General features: G+C 41.0%; 1 protein-coding gene across 2 annotated transcripts in view; it reads left to right on the top strand.

Annotated features, from left to right (window-relative positions):
* Positions 1–3,882: 3,882 nt before the first annotated feature.
* The window catches only part of ARHGEF37 (Rho guanine nucleotide exchange factor 37), an 83,439-nt gene continuing 71,826 nt past the window's right edge, over positions 3,883–15,495 (top strand). The window contains exons 1-2 of one of the 2 annotated variants that reach the window (XM_057490877.1): positions 3,883–4,140; positions 4,320–4,381. In XM_057490877.1, coding sequence (XP_057346860.1) covers positions 3,896–4,140; positions 4,320–4,381 — 307 coding nt within the window. In that variant the 5' untranslated portion in view covers positions 3,883–3,895. The remainder of the gene's footprint in view (positions 4,141–4,319; positions 4,382–15,495) is intronic. The other variant, XM_036881464.2, reaches the window with a different exon arrangement.

Raw genomic sequence — 15,495 nt, 5'->3', positions numbered from 1 at the left:
ACTGAGGTTGCATACCCAGTTCTTCCACTTCCTAGCAGCGAGGCCCCTGGCAAGTTTCCTAACCTCTCTAAATCTCATGTTTCTTACCTGTAAAAAGAAAATGGTAATATTTAATCTAGCAGAGTATCTGATTTATGATACGGGCTCAATAAAGCAGATAATTTTGTTATAAACATTTTTATGCATTAGTAATGAGGTTGGTAAACTAGCCTATTTCTGATTAAATTAATTCTTCTAAAGACATAGCAATTAATAATTTCTTGATTTGTTTTTATGACAACTTAATATCTCAGAAGAGAGAAGAAATAATTTTTAAAACTTACATTCATATTTAGTAGAATAAAAAAATTATGATGGGAATCTTTGGAGAAAGCAACTACATGAGAGGCAGTATTGTATGGTAGAAGACTTGGTTATGAACTTGTTACCTATAAGCCATGTAATCTTGGACAGCTTTCTTAATCTTTGTGAGCTTCAGTTTCCTCATCTGTGAAATGCAAATAATATTTATCATATAGGGTGATAGGATTAGAAATAATCCATGGGAAATTTCTAATATTAGTATGTTAATTCATGCCCTAGATATCCAGTAAATAGCACCTACTTTTATAATTATTGTGGAAATTAGAGTAATAGGTTTCACAAAGTTGAATGAAAAAATAGATATGATACCAACACTAAGACTGTAGGAGAGGTAGGCAGTTAAAAAAAAAAACTTACCAGAAAAATCAACTGGATTTATTAGGTTCATGGAACTGCTCCTATTGTGCTAATACACCTTTGGCACAGTTTGCCTTTCTTCTCAACCTTTCTTTGTTTGACTGCAATTGTAAGTCATTCCAACAACACAGAGGAGGAAAAGGTTTGAGAAGAAAGTATTGGTGCTGTACAGAAATTCTCTGATCAGCTGAAATTTTAAAAGGGTGAGTAATGACTATAACATCCACTTCTGGTTTGGAGAGTTCAGTTCGGGTGCTGCATTAAGCACTTTATACTCTTTAATTCTTTCTATTTTGGCCCTACAAATTATTAGAAGATGACTGTATAGTGGACATGCATCATTTTCGTAGTTGCCTAGCCTCCAAATTGCGTTTATAAGTTTGGAGAACAGTCCATTGTGTGAGGCAGGACTCTGCATTTCACTCATAGAAGCCAGAAGTTCATAGGCTTATGGCTTCTATGAATGGTTTCAGTTTTCCCTGATTGCTGATTGCTTGGAGCCCAACCAAGCCTGGCTGATTAGGCAGCCCCTCCAGGATTGTAATTCTAGAGAGGGAAGACAAGAGAAGCAGGTAAAGTGTGAAATTTATTCTGGGAGTGTGGCATTCCATATCTGGTGGCACTAATGGCAGCTGCGTCAGCTATAGTACCATCCCCGGGGCATTGCCAGTGTCCAGCTGCAGCATTTTTCCTGCGGCATAGTTTCCTCTGTGGGTCTGGCCACCCAGCCTCCCTTGGTGTCTGCCTGCATTCCTTACCCAGTTCTCCAGCCTTCCCACTGATTCTTTGAGCTCCGCAATACTCTTTCAGTAAATTCCTTTTCTGCTTCAGTTAACCAGAATCAGTTTTTGTTGCCTGCAACCAAACGACTCCGGCCAGTACGTAGTCTTTGGGTAAGGCTCAGCCCAAAAAGGTCTGATGTGCAGATCCCTGGATAAAGTCATGGTCAAATTTGCAGCTGATCTGGGAGTCCTGTCTGGGCTCCCTTTAAGCCTATGAACCTCAAGCAAAATGTCTGCTGCCCCACCTTAAACCACCTCTTCCTCCGTTTCCCACAACTTCTTAATTCACATTCATTTGTCTATCTAGTGTGTAAACACTTATTCAGCACCTACTGTGTACAACGCAATACGCCAGGTGCCTATAGAAATCCAAAGATCAATTAGTTGTAGCTATGACTGTTGAATTTTGAACCAGGTAAATATATTTTCTTTTCAAAAAATAAATTATAAAAATTGATCACTCTACTGAGGGTAGAAGTGAAGGGGAACTCTTTTTATCTTTGAGTTAGTGTCCCTGGAGCAAGTTAATGGCCATTTCTTTGTAAATGTGCTAGTGATCAGTCCCCAGAGCAGCTGGATTCCTTTGTTAGAGATTTCCAATTGAAAACAAACAGCTGTCTAGAGCACCAAGAAAAGAATACCTCTTCTGAAGTTGACAACTAGATTGCTGCTCATCGAAGTATTTGTGACTAGGATGGAGATGGGGAATTAGTGCCTTGAATTAGAAATTTAACTCAAGAAAACCCAAAGATGTAAACTAGAATCAAAGAAATATCAATTTCAAATGAATCTACTATCCAGCTTCTTTTCCTTAAATTCCCAAATAATTTCTCTAGGGGAGTAAGGACCCACTAACTCTGGGACCCCTATAATACAGCCATTGCTCAAGGGGTCTGACACTTGCAACTGACAATACAGAATACTCAACACAAGTAAGGAGGAAGGGCACATATTAGCAATGTAAAGTGAAACAGGTAAAGCAGAGGATTGCACACATCCAGAAAAGATGGCTCACACACACACACACACTTTACAGGAGGCTGCGCACTCACAAGACCCTTACCCACAAACAGAAAGTCTGATCTAGAAGTCAGACTTGGTTTCGCAGTCAGGTCTTCACTCCCTGGTGACTCTGGACTAGTCACTTAACCATTCTAGGACTGTTTCCCTCCAGAATTCCCTCAGAATTGGAAGGAAACTTAGAGATACCCAAACCAGTTTTTAATTTTTACATCACTCTTCTTTGAAGCATCCCTAATACACCTCTCTGCTTGAACGCTGAGTTAATGACAGGAGGCTCACTCTTTCTAGGCAACAATTATCATTTTTGAAATGTCCTGATTTTTAAACAAGTTCTTCCTTATGTATTGCAGTATGTCTCCCTATAGCTTCCCTGTGCTAGTGACCTCTAAGGTCATTCAGGTTAAGTCTAATCCATGCATTAGTTCTTTTAAGCTCTCAACTTCCTGTTTTTCTTTCCTCAACAGGCCAAACCAACTCTCACCCCTTCTATTGTTTTACCCATCACATTCAAGATACACCACCATTGTGGTCTCCATATTTTTATGGGTGTAGAGAAGTGGTTAAGTACCCTGTGGCTTGGATAATCTGAATTTGAATTCTCGTCTTGTCCCTTAGTTGCTGTTTAACAGTGGGCAAGTTACTTTAATTTCTCTGCCTTAGTTTTCTCCCTCAAGTTAGGATGATAATAATAATAATAATAAGCACACCTATCTCTTACGGAAGTTGTGAATGAGATGAGTGAGAAAATAAAGTAAAATGTTTAGTACAGTACCTGGCACTTAGTAAGCAATACTACTATTGCTATCACTAATAATAATAAATAATAAGTCCCTAATAATGGGAATACGGATAAATGTTAGAATCGGGAGAATTTAGAAAAATTAGGCCTTTCCTGACCCCACAACAAGGTTTGGTTGCCCTGATATCAAACTTTTACGTGCTTTTCATAAATCCCTTTCAATTTTATGATCAATGACTGTCGTGTTGACTGATGAATACTTAGTGGCTAGAACAGTGTCCTGCTCACAGTAGTGAGAGAACGAATACCTTCATATTAGAGGAAAGGAGGCTGTTCAGGGAGACCGGCAGGTTTGTCTGAGGTTGGGCAGAGAGCTCCCGGGAGAGCTGCGCCAAGTGTCCTGGGCAGTGGACGCTCAGAATTGAATCAAGGTCCAGCCCTGAAGTTTGGTGTTGCGGACTGCAGCCCAGGTACCCAGTAATCTTGGGTCAACATTCCCGCCGGATGGCCTAAGTGCCGGCCCTTGTTTTCGTGGAGATAAAGCTGCTTAATGAGCAGCCATGATGGGCGGGCCCCCAGGCGCGGCACTAACACCCGCCCGCAACGCTTCGCGCTGGCTGCGGGTCGGAGTATGGTTGCCGCTGCGGCCGCCAGGCTCCCGCGGCCGGGGCAGATCCCCGGGAGCCGAGTGGAAAACAACCCGGCCCCACAGGCACAAAGGCTGGAGCCCCGGCCGCCCTTCGGAGCGCACGCACGCACGCACGCAGCGTGGGCAGAGCCGCGCCTGCCCGCCCCCTCCGAGGACAACGCGCCCAGGTCCCCGCGCCGCCCTGGCGGCCGGGCTCCGGGCATGAGCGCCGGCACCTGGCGCGTGAGGTGAGTCCGCTCGGGAGATTGGGGCCGAGCCGGCAGGTTGGGGCCGAGGGGCGCGGGAAAACAGCTGCTGGCTGGATCCGAAGACGGAGATGGGGGAGCGCGCGAGGCACGATCGGGTCCCCGTCCCGGTCCCGGGTTGCCCCGTCGAGATTTGTGTCTTGAACCTTATGTGAATGCAGGCCACCTGATCCCTGTGACCCAGCCGAGTCCCTTTACACGTGGGAAACTGAGGCTCAGAGAGGTAAACTGGTCTAGAAAAAACTAATTATTATTCCTTGTGTCTGTTTATTCCTGCCTGCTTCAGTGTAGGACTTGGGGCGACTTTTAATAATCCATACAATTGTGAAACAATAGAAAAATGCAAACAATAGTAAAAAGTCTTGCCAAGGAAATTATTATGAAGAGACAGTTAAGGCCAGAGGAAAAGAGAATGGAAATCTGTGGTCCATAAGGTGAGCAGCCTTGGAAGGATCCCCAGAAAAGTAGTACCGAAGCTAGGATCGGAAGCCTGCCCCTGCGGCTCGCCTTCCCTGCACGGTGAGCGCCGGGAACTTGGAAGGCAGTAGAGTTGCTGATAGCCGGCGCAGGCGTGGTTCTTAACTTTCTTGGGTCATTGACCCCTTAGAAATCTGAGTACCTTCTCTACAGAGGCAGCATTTACCTTGGTGACAGTAATCTAAAGAAGAGTTCAGCAATGAATGCACGACATCAATATTTTACCCATGGTGAGATGCTGAAAGTAGAAACTACCAGTCTAACAAGGACTGTTTACTGGGCCTTGCTTGCCTCTCTGGAATGGAACTGGCACCTGTGTAGTTTATTTTTAAATGAGAGGAAAGAGGAGGACATACATGGGGACCTGGGCATGGAGGCTTAACGCAGTTTCCACCAGGGTATGGGAGTTGCTGGCAGTTGGCTCACAACCATCTTGGATCAGCAGCTTGCATGGTGAACAGTGTCTTGGTTGATGCTGCTCTAGGTCAAATAAATGGCTTTTTATTTAACTGATGGGGGGTGTCTGTCTTTGGGTTCTGTAACTGAAGCAAAATGGCATTTGTTGAGCATGATTGCCCAAAGCCTACTGCTTGTTTATTGACAGGATTAAGAATTTTAAAACCTATGAATCCAAAATTGTGAGGACAGGGCCTGGCAGGCCTACTTATCTATAAAAAGAACTCCTACAAAATACTGTAGTGTCTCCTTTCTCTACCATTTTAGGCCTTGCAAATATAGCCAGGGAAATATGGCTTAGAGCAAGTAGCTTTTATTTAGTTTGGGTTAAGACACTACCTGTCAGTGGGTGACATTCCTCTGTTTATTTATGAAGAGGAAGTTTTCTCAGAAAGAGAGAGAGAAAGTGTATGCATGTGTGTCTGGGATGTCCTATGCCCTCTCTCTACCTCACACCCAATTAGTCATTTCTCAACCCAGCGAAGTCCTTTTTCTGCAACCTCGGTGACTGTGGCAAGTTCCTTCCCTTCCTGGTTTTGTGGCCTGATTTTGTTTCACAGTAGCTCTGTTGGAAAGTTTTTTCTAATTTGACCTTTAGGTTCCAAACTTTTGGTGCTCCTTAGGATGACATGGATCAGACATGCTTGCTCTCCCAGGCAAAGGCATTTCCTCATTTGAAGGCAGCTTGTGCACCTCTTCAGTGTATTTTTCCTTCCAGACTACTACCTCCATCCCATCAACCACTTCTTAGAACAGGATTAAGAGCGGAATTTCTCAGGAAATGATCTTGTTCTGTGATTAAGAAATGCATCGGATCACAGCTTGTTAAAACTGACCTACTGAACTAGAATCTTCAAGAAGGGGGGCAAGAATTTGCATACTAATTAATTGTTCCTGATGATTCTTATGCACCTTTGGGTATCTATGTTTGTGTTGGGGGATGGGGTTGGTAATGGGGGACTCTATATAAATTTGTGTATTGCCTGTCCAGTTATATAATGAGCAGTAGCCTCTTTTGTAATTCAAACAAACTGTGATGTCCAAAGAAGCTATATGGGTGGCAAATAAACACTTGCAAAGATCCTCAGGATCATTAATAATTAGGGAAGTGCACATTAAAACCACAAAGAGATATCACTTCACATCTTTTAGGATGGCTAAAATAAAAAGATTGTATTCCAGCCATTGACAAGGATGTAGAGAAACAGTGTATGTACTTCCATATACTGTTGGTGGGAATGTAAAATGGTGCAACCACTTTTGAAAGGTTTGATATCTTTTTAAAAAGTTAAATATACAAGTATCACATGATCCAGACGTTCTATTCCTAGGTCCAGCTTTATTGTAATAGAGAAACTGGGAACAACCAATTGTTTGTCTAGTGCATGAATAAACAAACAGTTGTATGTCCTTATAGTAAAACACTGCTCAACAATAAGAAGTAATGAACTATTGATACATGCTACAACATGGATGGATCTCAAAATATTTTTGCAGACAAAAAGAATGCATAATGTATTATTCCATTTATATAGAATTCAAGGGGAGTTGCTCTCTCTTTTTTTGGCAGCTTTCAAGAGTTGTGTATGAAATATTAGTCTAACTTGTAGCAGTGTTACTGGCAGTTTGATCATTCTTCTGCCAGTGTTGATCAACGTCATTCATTCATTAATTCAACTACTCGGGCACCTACTGTGTGCTAGGTCTAGAATAGACACTAGGTAATGTGTTGATGAATAAAAGAGACATGACGCCTGCCCTTCTGGAACTTATACTCTAGTGAATGAACCAGTAAAATAAATCAAGTAAGAAAAATAATTACTGGGGGAAAGAAGTGGTTTTTTGGTTTTGGAAGGGGCATAGGAATCAGGGAAAACTTGTCTGGGTTTCAAGCAGAGAAGTAAAGCAGTTTCATGTTTTTGAAAGACCGTTCCACTCTGGTGTGAGGCTGTGGAGCTAGTCCAGGAGAAAGGTGGTGGAGATTTAGACTCAGGTGGTCTTAGAGGTGGAACGCACCAAAAGAACTAGTGGGCAGATCTTTAATAAAATGGGGCAGATCCCAGAGGGTGACACTCTTCAACGTTTTTGAATAGGGTAATTTTACCAGTTTTTAGTCCCTAATTATTGTCCTGTTGCCACCATCCTCCCAGCGTCTCCATCACATCTTATTTCTTACTTGTAAGGATGTCACAAGAGAGACCACCAGAACCTTGCTGGTCCAGTTACACTAGCCTACGGCATTCCTTTGATCTGCTGATCTAGCCAAGGAATGAGGATAGTCTGACATGACCTGTTTTTCTGTTTTTGTTTTTTTGTTGACCTATGCTAGTTCCCAATGATCTCTGTTTCCCTTTCCAAGGGCTGACCATCTGTTTTAGTCAAGTTTCAGAAACTCAACTCTGAGTGGCTTAGGCCAAAGTGGGGTGGGGAATGAAAATATATTAGCTAATGTAAAAAAATGCAAAGGGACACAGTCTCCTTCATGGCTGGATTGAGTAATGTACCAGGGCTCAGTGCCATGGTCTCTCCATCTCTTAGCTCCATTTCCTTGGCCAATAATTTAGTCAATCATGACTATGCAATCAGTCAGCCTCTCATATATAGTTCTTATTTTTGTCATCATGATTAGCTGTTCTATTGCCATCTGCTTGAGAATGATCAGTCAAGTGTCCTTAGACTTCTTCATCCATCTGATCCATGGTAATTGTATTCTTTCCAGTTTAATAGAGATAGTAAAAAACAACAGCTACAGTTTACCATACCAGGCACTCTGTTAGACATGTCACATGGATTTTTTAATGAAATCATATACCACCCTATAAGGAAGGTTATGTAATTATCCCAGGAAAGCCAGCCAATTGATTGCAGAGTCAAAACTAGAAACCTGGTTTTCTGGCTCTGGGGTCTGGGCTCTGAGCCTGCACAGTGCCTCCTGCAGTCACTCTTTAGGGCTAAGGAAAGGAAAGCAAGCCACCAAATAGTATGTCTAGTTCTTACTCTTTTGAGCATAAATCTTAAAATATACTTGGTAATCACAGAAGGAGTAGAGTTTGGAAGTTTTTTCTTATAATTTTGTCAGTCCAGATCCTTCTGGGTCTTAGAGTTTTGGAAGCTCTTTGTACAGGCTCTTTTCTCTGACTTGTTTATATCTTTATACAGATACTTTTGTGGCCACTTTTATTGCTATAAACGTTCCCTGCATTTATTCTTCAACAGGGTCTTTTGCTATCAAGATTCTTGAACTTCACCTTTGACAGCCTTCCAGGTCATTCCTGGAGTCTCAGGTCAGAGGTCTTACTTCCTTAAACCTAGGCAGGTAGTTGATTGGATGCTCAGCTTTCCTTGCTATGACATTTTACCTTCTGAAAGAACTTTTAAGAAGACGGTTTCACTTTCCCTAGGGATCTGATTACTGCACTTCTCTATTCAATTCTTAGGGTTGGTCAGAATGAGGTTCGGTGTATCATTTCTCCTTGTTAGTTTTTCTTTCTTGAAAGGTATGAAATAATTGGGATGTCTATAACACTTAGTTCATTGGCTTTTCATGGAATGAAACTGGGAGCAAATAAGCATGTATTTTAAATGCCCTATCCTTATTATAGAGCCATTTTTTTCTTGATCTTTGTATCCTCAGAACCCGCAAAAACACTTGGCAATTGCTCCAAATATATGTCGAATGAATGTGTGAATACCCAAGTCCCTCTGTGCTGGTGTGGACAGAGGACAAGAGAGAGGAAGAGCTGTTTTATCCTATCCTGAAGTCAGAAGCAGTCACTGCAGAACACTCAACAGACATTTTGCTTCTAGCACCAACTGTGCTAAACTGATTTTAGTTCTTAAATGCTTACCCTAGGTCATCACAGGATCTCAGAAGGGAGCACTGACTGGAAAACCATGCTTCCCACAGTGGGTTTAGCCTCCTTATCAGGCCAGCCCAGGAAATGGATCAAGGGCACCCAGCTTGCTCTCCCAGGCTTTTAATAAAGCTAGGTTTGTCCTGATGATGTTGCAAATGTAGTGGATAACTTAACCTATGAAATATTTTGTTTGTTTTTAACTTTTTGTTTGAAGTAATTACAGATTATCACAAAGTCGCAAGGGATAGTATAGGGGGCGGTTCTGGGTACCCTTCACCTGGTTCCTCCAATGGCTACCTCTCATTTAAATATAGCACAATATACAAACCAGAAAGTTGGCAGAGGTATAATATTTGTGTATGATTGCTCTCTGCTATTTTATCACATGTGTAGATTTGTGAAACCACCACTTCAATTAAGATTCAGGACTATTCTGTGACCACAAAGCTCCCCCCTTTGTGCTAATCCTTTGTAGTCACACCTACCTGCCTTCCACCCTTATCCCTAACCAGGTGGCCACTAATCTGTTCTCTGTCTCTGTAATTTTGTGTGTTACATAAATGGAATCACACAGTACGTAACCTTTGAGATTAGTTTTTTTCAGGCAGTATAATGCCTTCCGGTTGTTGCTGTATATCAATAGTTAATGCCTTTTTATTTCTGAGTATTAGTTGGTATTGGATATACCACAGTTTTTTTTTTAACCATACCTATTAAATTCACCTCTTCAAACAACATTTTGGTCACTTCTAGTTTTTGTCTGTTATAAATAAATCTTCTATGCACATTTGTGACCAGGTGTTTGTGTGGACATAAGATTCTTTCTCTGGAATAGATGCCCTGGGGTGTGATTAGTGCTAAGCATATGTTTAGTTTTTGAAGAAACTGACAGACTATGTTTTCCTGAGTGGCAGTACTGTTTCACAGTCCCACCAGCAGGGCCTGGGAGGTCCGATTTCTCTGCATACTTGCCATTGGTATTGTGATATAATGAATCATAAGAAATATGTATTTGGTCATTTACATGACCAAATATATATTTCCCAGGTATATTTGCTCTTCATCCGCATTCCCTGAAAACACTGCAGAGTCTTGAAGGTGAACACTGCAGGCTGAATCAGCCAATGGCCAATAATTTAGTCAGTCATGACTATGCAGTGAAGTCCTCACAAAAAGCCCTGAGAGGAATGTAGTGCTCTCCCTGCTCGGCTCTGCTCTGATAATCCTGCTTCTCAGTTGGGGAGAGCTTCTAAGCTTGGGGAACCAGAACGCCTCCACGTGCCCCTGAGCGAGGCCCCAAGCTCCACGAGGACAGGAGCTCCTTTATCTGGGACCTTGCCCTGTGTCTCTCTTCATCTGGCTGTTAACTTGTATCCTTCTTGGTATCCTTTATTAAGCTGGTAAACATAGCATTTTCCTGAATTCTGTGAGCCACTCTAGCAAATCAATTGAACTTAAGGGAGAGGTTGTGGGAATCTCCAATCTGTAGCTGGTAGGTCAGAAGCACAGGGAACTAACTGCCTGGGGCTTGAAACCAGCGTCTGGAGTGGAGGGTGGAGAGCAGTCTTATAGGACAGAGTCTTTTTTTTTTTAGATAATTATTTTTTATTGAAGGGTAGTTGACACACAGTATTACATTACATTAGTTTCAGGTGTACAACACAGTGATTCAACATTTATATACATGATAATTCTAGGTACCACCTATCACCATACCAAGTTGTTACAATATTTTGACTATATTCCTTATGCTATACATTACATCCCGGTTACTTATTTATTTTACAATTGGAAGTGTGTACTTTTTTTTGGTTGTTGTTGTTAGGGCATCTCTCATATTTATTGATCAAATGGTTGTTAACAACAATAAAATTCTGTATAGGGAAGTCAATGCTCAATGCACAATCATTAATCCAACCCAAGCCTAGTTTTCGTCAGTCTCCAATCTTCTGAAGCATAACGAACAAGTTCTTACATGGAGAACAAATTCTTACATAGTGAATAAGTTACATGGTGAACAGTACAAGGGCAGTCATCACAGAAACTTTTGGTTTTGCTCATGCATTATGAACTATAAACAGTCAGTTCAAATATGAATACACATTTGATTTTTATACTTGATTTATATGTGGATACCACATTTCTCTCTTTATTATTTTTAATAAAATGCTGAAGTGGTAGGTAGATACAACATAAAGGTAGAAAACATAGTTTAGTGTTGTAAGAGAGCAAATGTAGATGATCAGGTGTGTGCCTGTAGACTATGTGTTAATCCAAGCTAGACAAGGGCAATAAAACATCCACATATGCAGAAGATTTCTCTCAGAACAGGGAGGGTGAGGTTCTAAGCCTCACCTCTGTTGATCCCCAATTTCTCACCTGATGACCCCCCTGCGACTGTGCCTGTCTTAGGTTGTTCCTCCCTTGAGGAATCTTACCCGTCTCTGGCTAACCAGTCATCTTCCGGGGCCATACAGGGAAATGTTAAGTTGGTAAGTGAGAGAGAAGCCTTATTGTTTGAAATGGTTAGCTTTTTATTTCTTTGCATATTTATGCCCTGTAGCTTCTATGCCCAGCATTTGTCTTGAGGTATCTTTACCACTTGGAGGAGTTATGATACTCGGTAAATTTGATATGAGGCACGAATTCTATTTAAGAATTCGTTGTAATTAGGAAGGAAGAAGAAAAGCTATAGAAGTAGCAGGCGGGAGAAAACATGGGAAGATTGATTATTTCTTTGACATATCTTCTTGTAGAGTAACTTCAGCATGTATAGATTTTAAGCTACTACTTAAATTGCGCACACACATTAACATAATAGGAGTATAGTTACATAACCAAAGCATACCTGTAATTACCAGCCATCTCCAGTGAAACCAAGAAAACCAGTTAGGCACCCTAGGCATTTGTGAAAACTTATCAATGATATGATGGTTATTATCTAACTGAATTTGAATAGTTTGAGAAAAATCAGACAAATTAAAACAACCCATTCCTGGGCACTGTTCACATCCCATATGTTCTTTTAACAGTAAATAGTCTGTAGTTGTAAGATTTTGGAGCGCTACAATTTGCACTTCTCCTAATTCTTGGTTGAGTTCCAACAGTATAGATCCAGTCAAATTTGTTGTTTTACTGTATGCACAGGCCAGCTTAGATATCTCCTTCATTCCCATGGCAAGTCCAGGAGCTGGTGGGATGAGTGCATCTACAGCTGTAGCAGTGCGTGGATCTTTGTTGGGGTTTTTTGATGATCATCTTCTGGCATGAGTCTTCCCGAGAGTGCTGATGTTGGAAGTTCTCTTTCATATCGTATCTTAGTTCATTTTCGGGGTAGCCAAATTAGGCTTTGATCCTCTGTATAAACACAAACAGACCCTTTGCCTACACTTTTATATGTCCTTTATATCATTGTGTAGAACTCATTAGAGGTCACCACATAGGAACTGCATTTTTTTTTTTTTAATCATTAATCTACACTTACATGACGAATACTTTGTTTACTAGGCTCTCCCCTATACCAGGTCCCCCCTATATACTCCTTTACAGTCACTGTCCATCAGCGTAGCAACCTGTTGTAGAATCACTACTTGTCTTCTCTGTGTTGTACAGCCCTCCCCTTTCTCCCACCCCGCTATGGATGCTAATCTTAATACCCCCCTACTTCTCCCCCCCTTATCCCTCCCTACCCACCCATCCTCCCCAGTCCCTTTCCCTTTGGTACCTGTTAGTCCATTCTTGAGTTCTGTGATTCTGCTGCTGTTTTGTTCCTTCAGTTTTTCCTTTGTTCTTATATTCCACAGATGAGTGAAATCATTTGGTATTTCTCTTTCTCTGCTTGGCTTGTTTCACTGAGCAAAATACCCTCCAGCTCCATCCATGTTGCTGCAAATGGTTGGATTTGCCCTTTTCTTATGGCTGAGTAGTATTCCATTGTGTATATGTACCACATCTTCTTTATCCATTCATCTATCGATGGACATTTAGGTTGCTTCCAATTCTTGGCTATTGTAAATAGTGCTGTGATAAACATAGGGGTGCACTGATCTTTCTCATACTTGATTGCTGCATTCTTAGGGTAAATTCCTAGGAGTGCAATTCCTGGGTCAAATGGTAAGTCTGTTTTGAGCATTTTGATGTACCTCCATACTGCTTTCCACAATGGTTGAACAAGTTTACATTCCCACCAGCAGTGTAGGAGGGTTCCCCTTTCTCCACAGCCTCGCCAACATTTGTTGTTGTTTGTCTTTTGGATGGCAGCCATCCTTACTGGTGTGAGGTGATACCTCATTGTAGTTTTAATTTGCATTTCTCTGATAATTAGCGATGTGGAGCATCTTTTCATGTGTCTGTTGGCCATCTGTATTTCTTTTTTGGAGAACCGTCTGTTCAGTTCCTTTGCCCATTTTTTAATTGGGTTATTTGTTTTTTGTTTGTTGAGGCGTGTGAGCTCTTTATATATTCTGGACGTCAAGCCTTTATCGGATGTGTCATTTTCAAAGATATTCTCCCATACTGTAGGGTTCCTTTTTCTTCTATTGATGGTGTCTTTTGCTGTACAGAAGCTTTTCAGCTTAATATAGTCCCACTTGTTCATTTTTGCTGTTGTTTTCCTTGCCCGGGGAGATATGTTCAAGAAGAGGTCACTCATGTTTATGTCTAAGAGGTTTGTGCCTATGTTTTCTTCCAAGAGTTTAATGGTTTCATGACTTACATTCAGGTCTTTGATCCATTTTGAGTTTACTTTTGTATATGGGGTTAGACGATGGTCCAGTTTCATTCTCCTACATGTAGCTGTCCAGTTTTGCCAGCACCATCTGTTGAAGAGACTGTCATTTCGCCATTGTATGTCCATGGCTCCTTTATCAAATATTAATTGACCATATATGTCTGAGTTAATGTCTGGATTGTCTAGTCTGTTCCATTGGTCTGTGGCTCTGTTCTTGTGCCAGTACCAAATTGTCTTGATTACTATGGCTTTATATTAGAGCTTGAAGTTGGGGAGTGAGATCCCCCCTACTTTATTCTTCTTTCTCAGGATTGCTTTGGCTATTCGGGGTCTTTGGTGGTTCCATATGAATTTTTGAATTATTTGTTCCAGTTCATTGAAGAATGTTGCTGGTAGTTTCATAGGGATTGCATCAAATCTGTATATTGCTTTGGGCAGGATGGCCATTTTGACGATATTAATTCTTCCTAGCCATGAGCATGGGATGCGTTTCCATCTGTTAGTGTCCCCTTTAATTTCTTTTAAGAGTGACTTGTAGTTTTCAGAATATAAGTCTTTCACTTCTTTGGTTAGGTTTATTCCTAGGTATTTTATTTTTTTTGATGCAATTGTGAATGGAGTTGTTTTCCTGATTTCTCTTTCTGTTGGTTCATTGTTGGTATATAGGAAAGCCACAGATTTCTGTGTGTTGATTTTGTATCCTGCAACTTTGCTGTATTCCGATATCAGTTCTAGTAGTTTTGGGGTGGAGTATGTAGGGTTTTTTATGTACAGTATCATGTCATCTGCAAATAGTGACAGTTTGACTTCTTCTTTGCCAATCTGGATTCCTTGTATTTTTTTGTTTTGTCTGATTGCCGTGGCTAGGACCTCTAGTACAATGTTAAATAACAGTGGGGAGAGTGGGCATCCCTGTCTAGTTCCCGATCTCAGCGGAAATGCTTTCAGCTTCTCGCTATTCAATATAATGTTGGCTGTGGGTTTTTCATAGATGGCCTTTATTATGTTGAGGTACTTGCCCTCTATTCCCATTTTGCTGAGAGTTTTTATCATGAATGGATGTTGAACTTTGTCAAATGCTTTTTCAGCATCTATGGAGATGATCATGTGGTTTTTGTCTTTCTTTTTGTTGATGTGGTGGATGATATTGATGGACTTTCGAATGTTGTGCCATCCTTGCATCCCTGGGATGAATCCCACTTGGTCATGGTGTACGATGGTTTTGATGTATTTTTGAATTCGGTTTGCTAAAATTTTGTTGAGTATTTTTGCGTCTACGTTCATCAGGGATATTGGTCTGTAGTTTTCTTTTTTGGTGGTGTCTTTGCCTGGTTTTGGTATTAGGGTGATGTTAGCTTCATAGAATGAGTTTGGGAGTATCCCCTCCTCTTCTATTTCTTGGAAAACTTTAAGGAGAATGGGTATTATGTCTTCCCTGTATGTCTGATAAAATTCCGAGGTAAATCCATCTGGCCCGGGGGTTTTGTTCTTTGGTAGTTTTTTGATTACCGCTTCAATTTCGTTGCTGGTAATTGGTCTGTTTAGATTTTCTGTTTCTTTTTGGGTCAGTCTTGGAAGGTTGTATTTTTCTAGGAAGTTGTCCATTTCTCCTAGGTTTCCCAGCTTGTTAGCATATAGGTTTTCATAGTAGTCTCTAATAATTCTTTATATTTCTGCGGGATCTGTTGTGATTTTTCCTTTCTCATTTCTGATACTGTTGATTTGTGTTGACTCTCTTTTCCTCTTAATAAGTCTGGCTAGAGGCTTATCTATTTTGTTTATTTTCTCGAAGAACCAGCTCTTGGTTTCATTGATTTT

This window comes from Manis pentadactyla, chromosome 2, assembly GCF_030020395.1.
Source record: "Manis pentadactyla isolate mManPen7 chromosome 2, mManPen7.hap1, whole genome shotgun sequence".
Classification (NCBI taxonomy): Eukaryota; Metazoa; Chordata; class Mammalia; order Pholidota; family Manidae; genus Manis; species Manis pentadactyla.
Note: the sequence above shows the minus strand (reverse complement) of the source record. Positions and strands in the feature narration are given on the sequence as shown.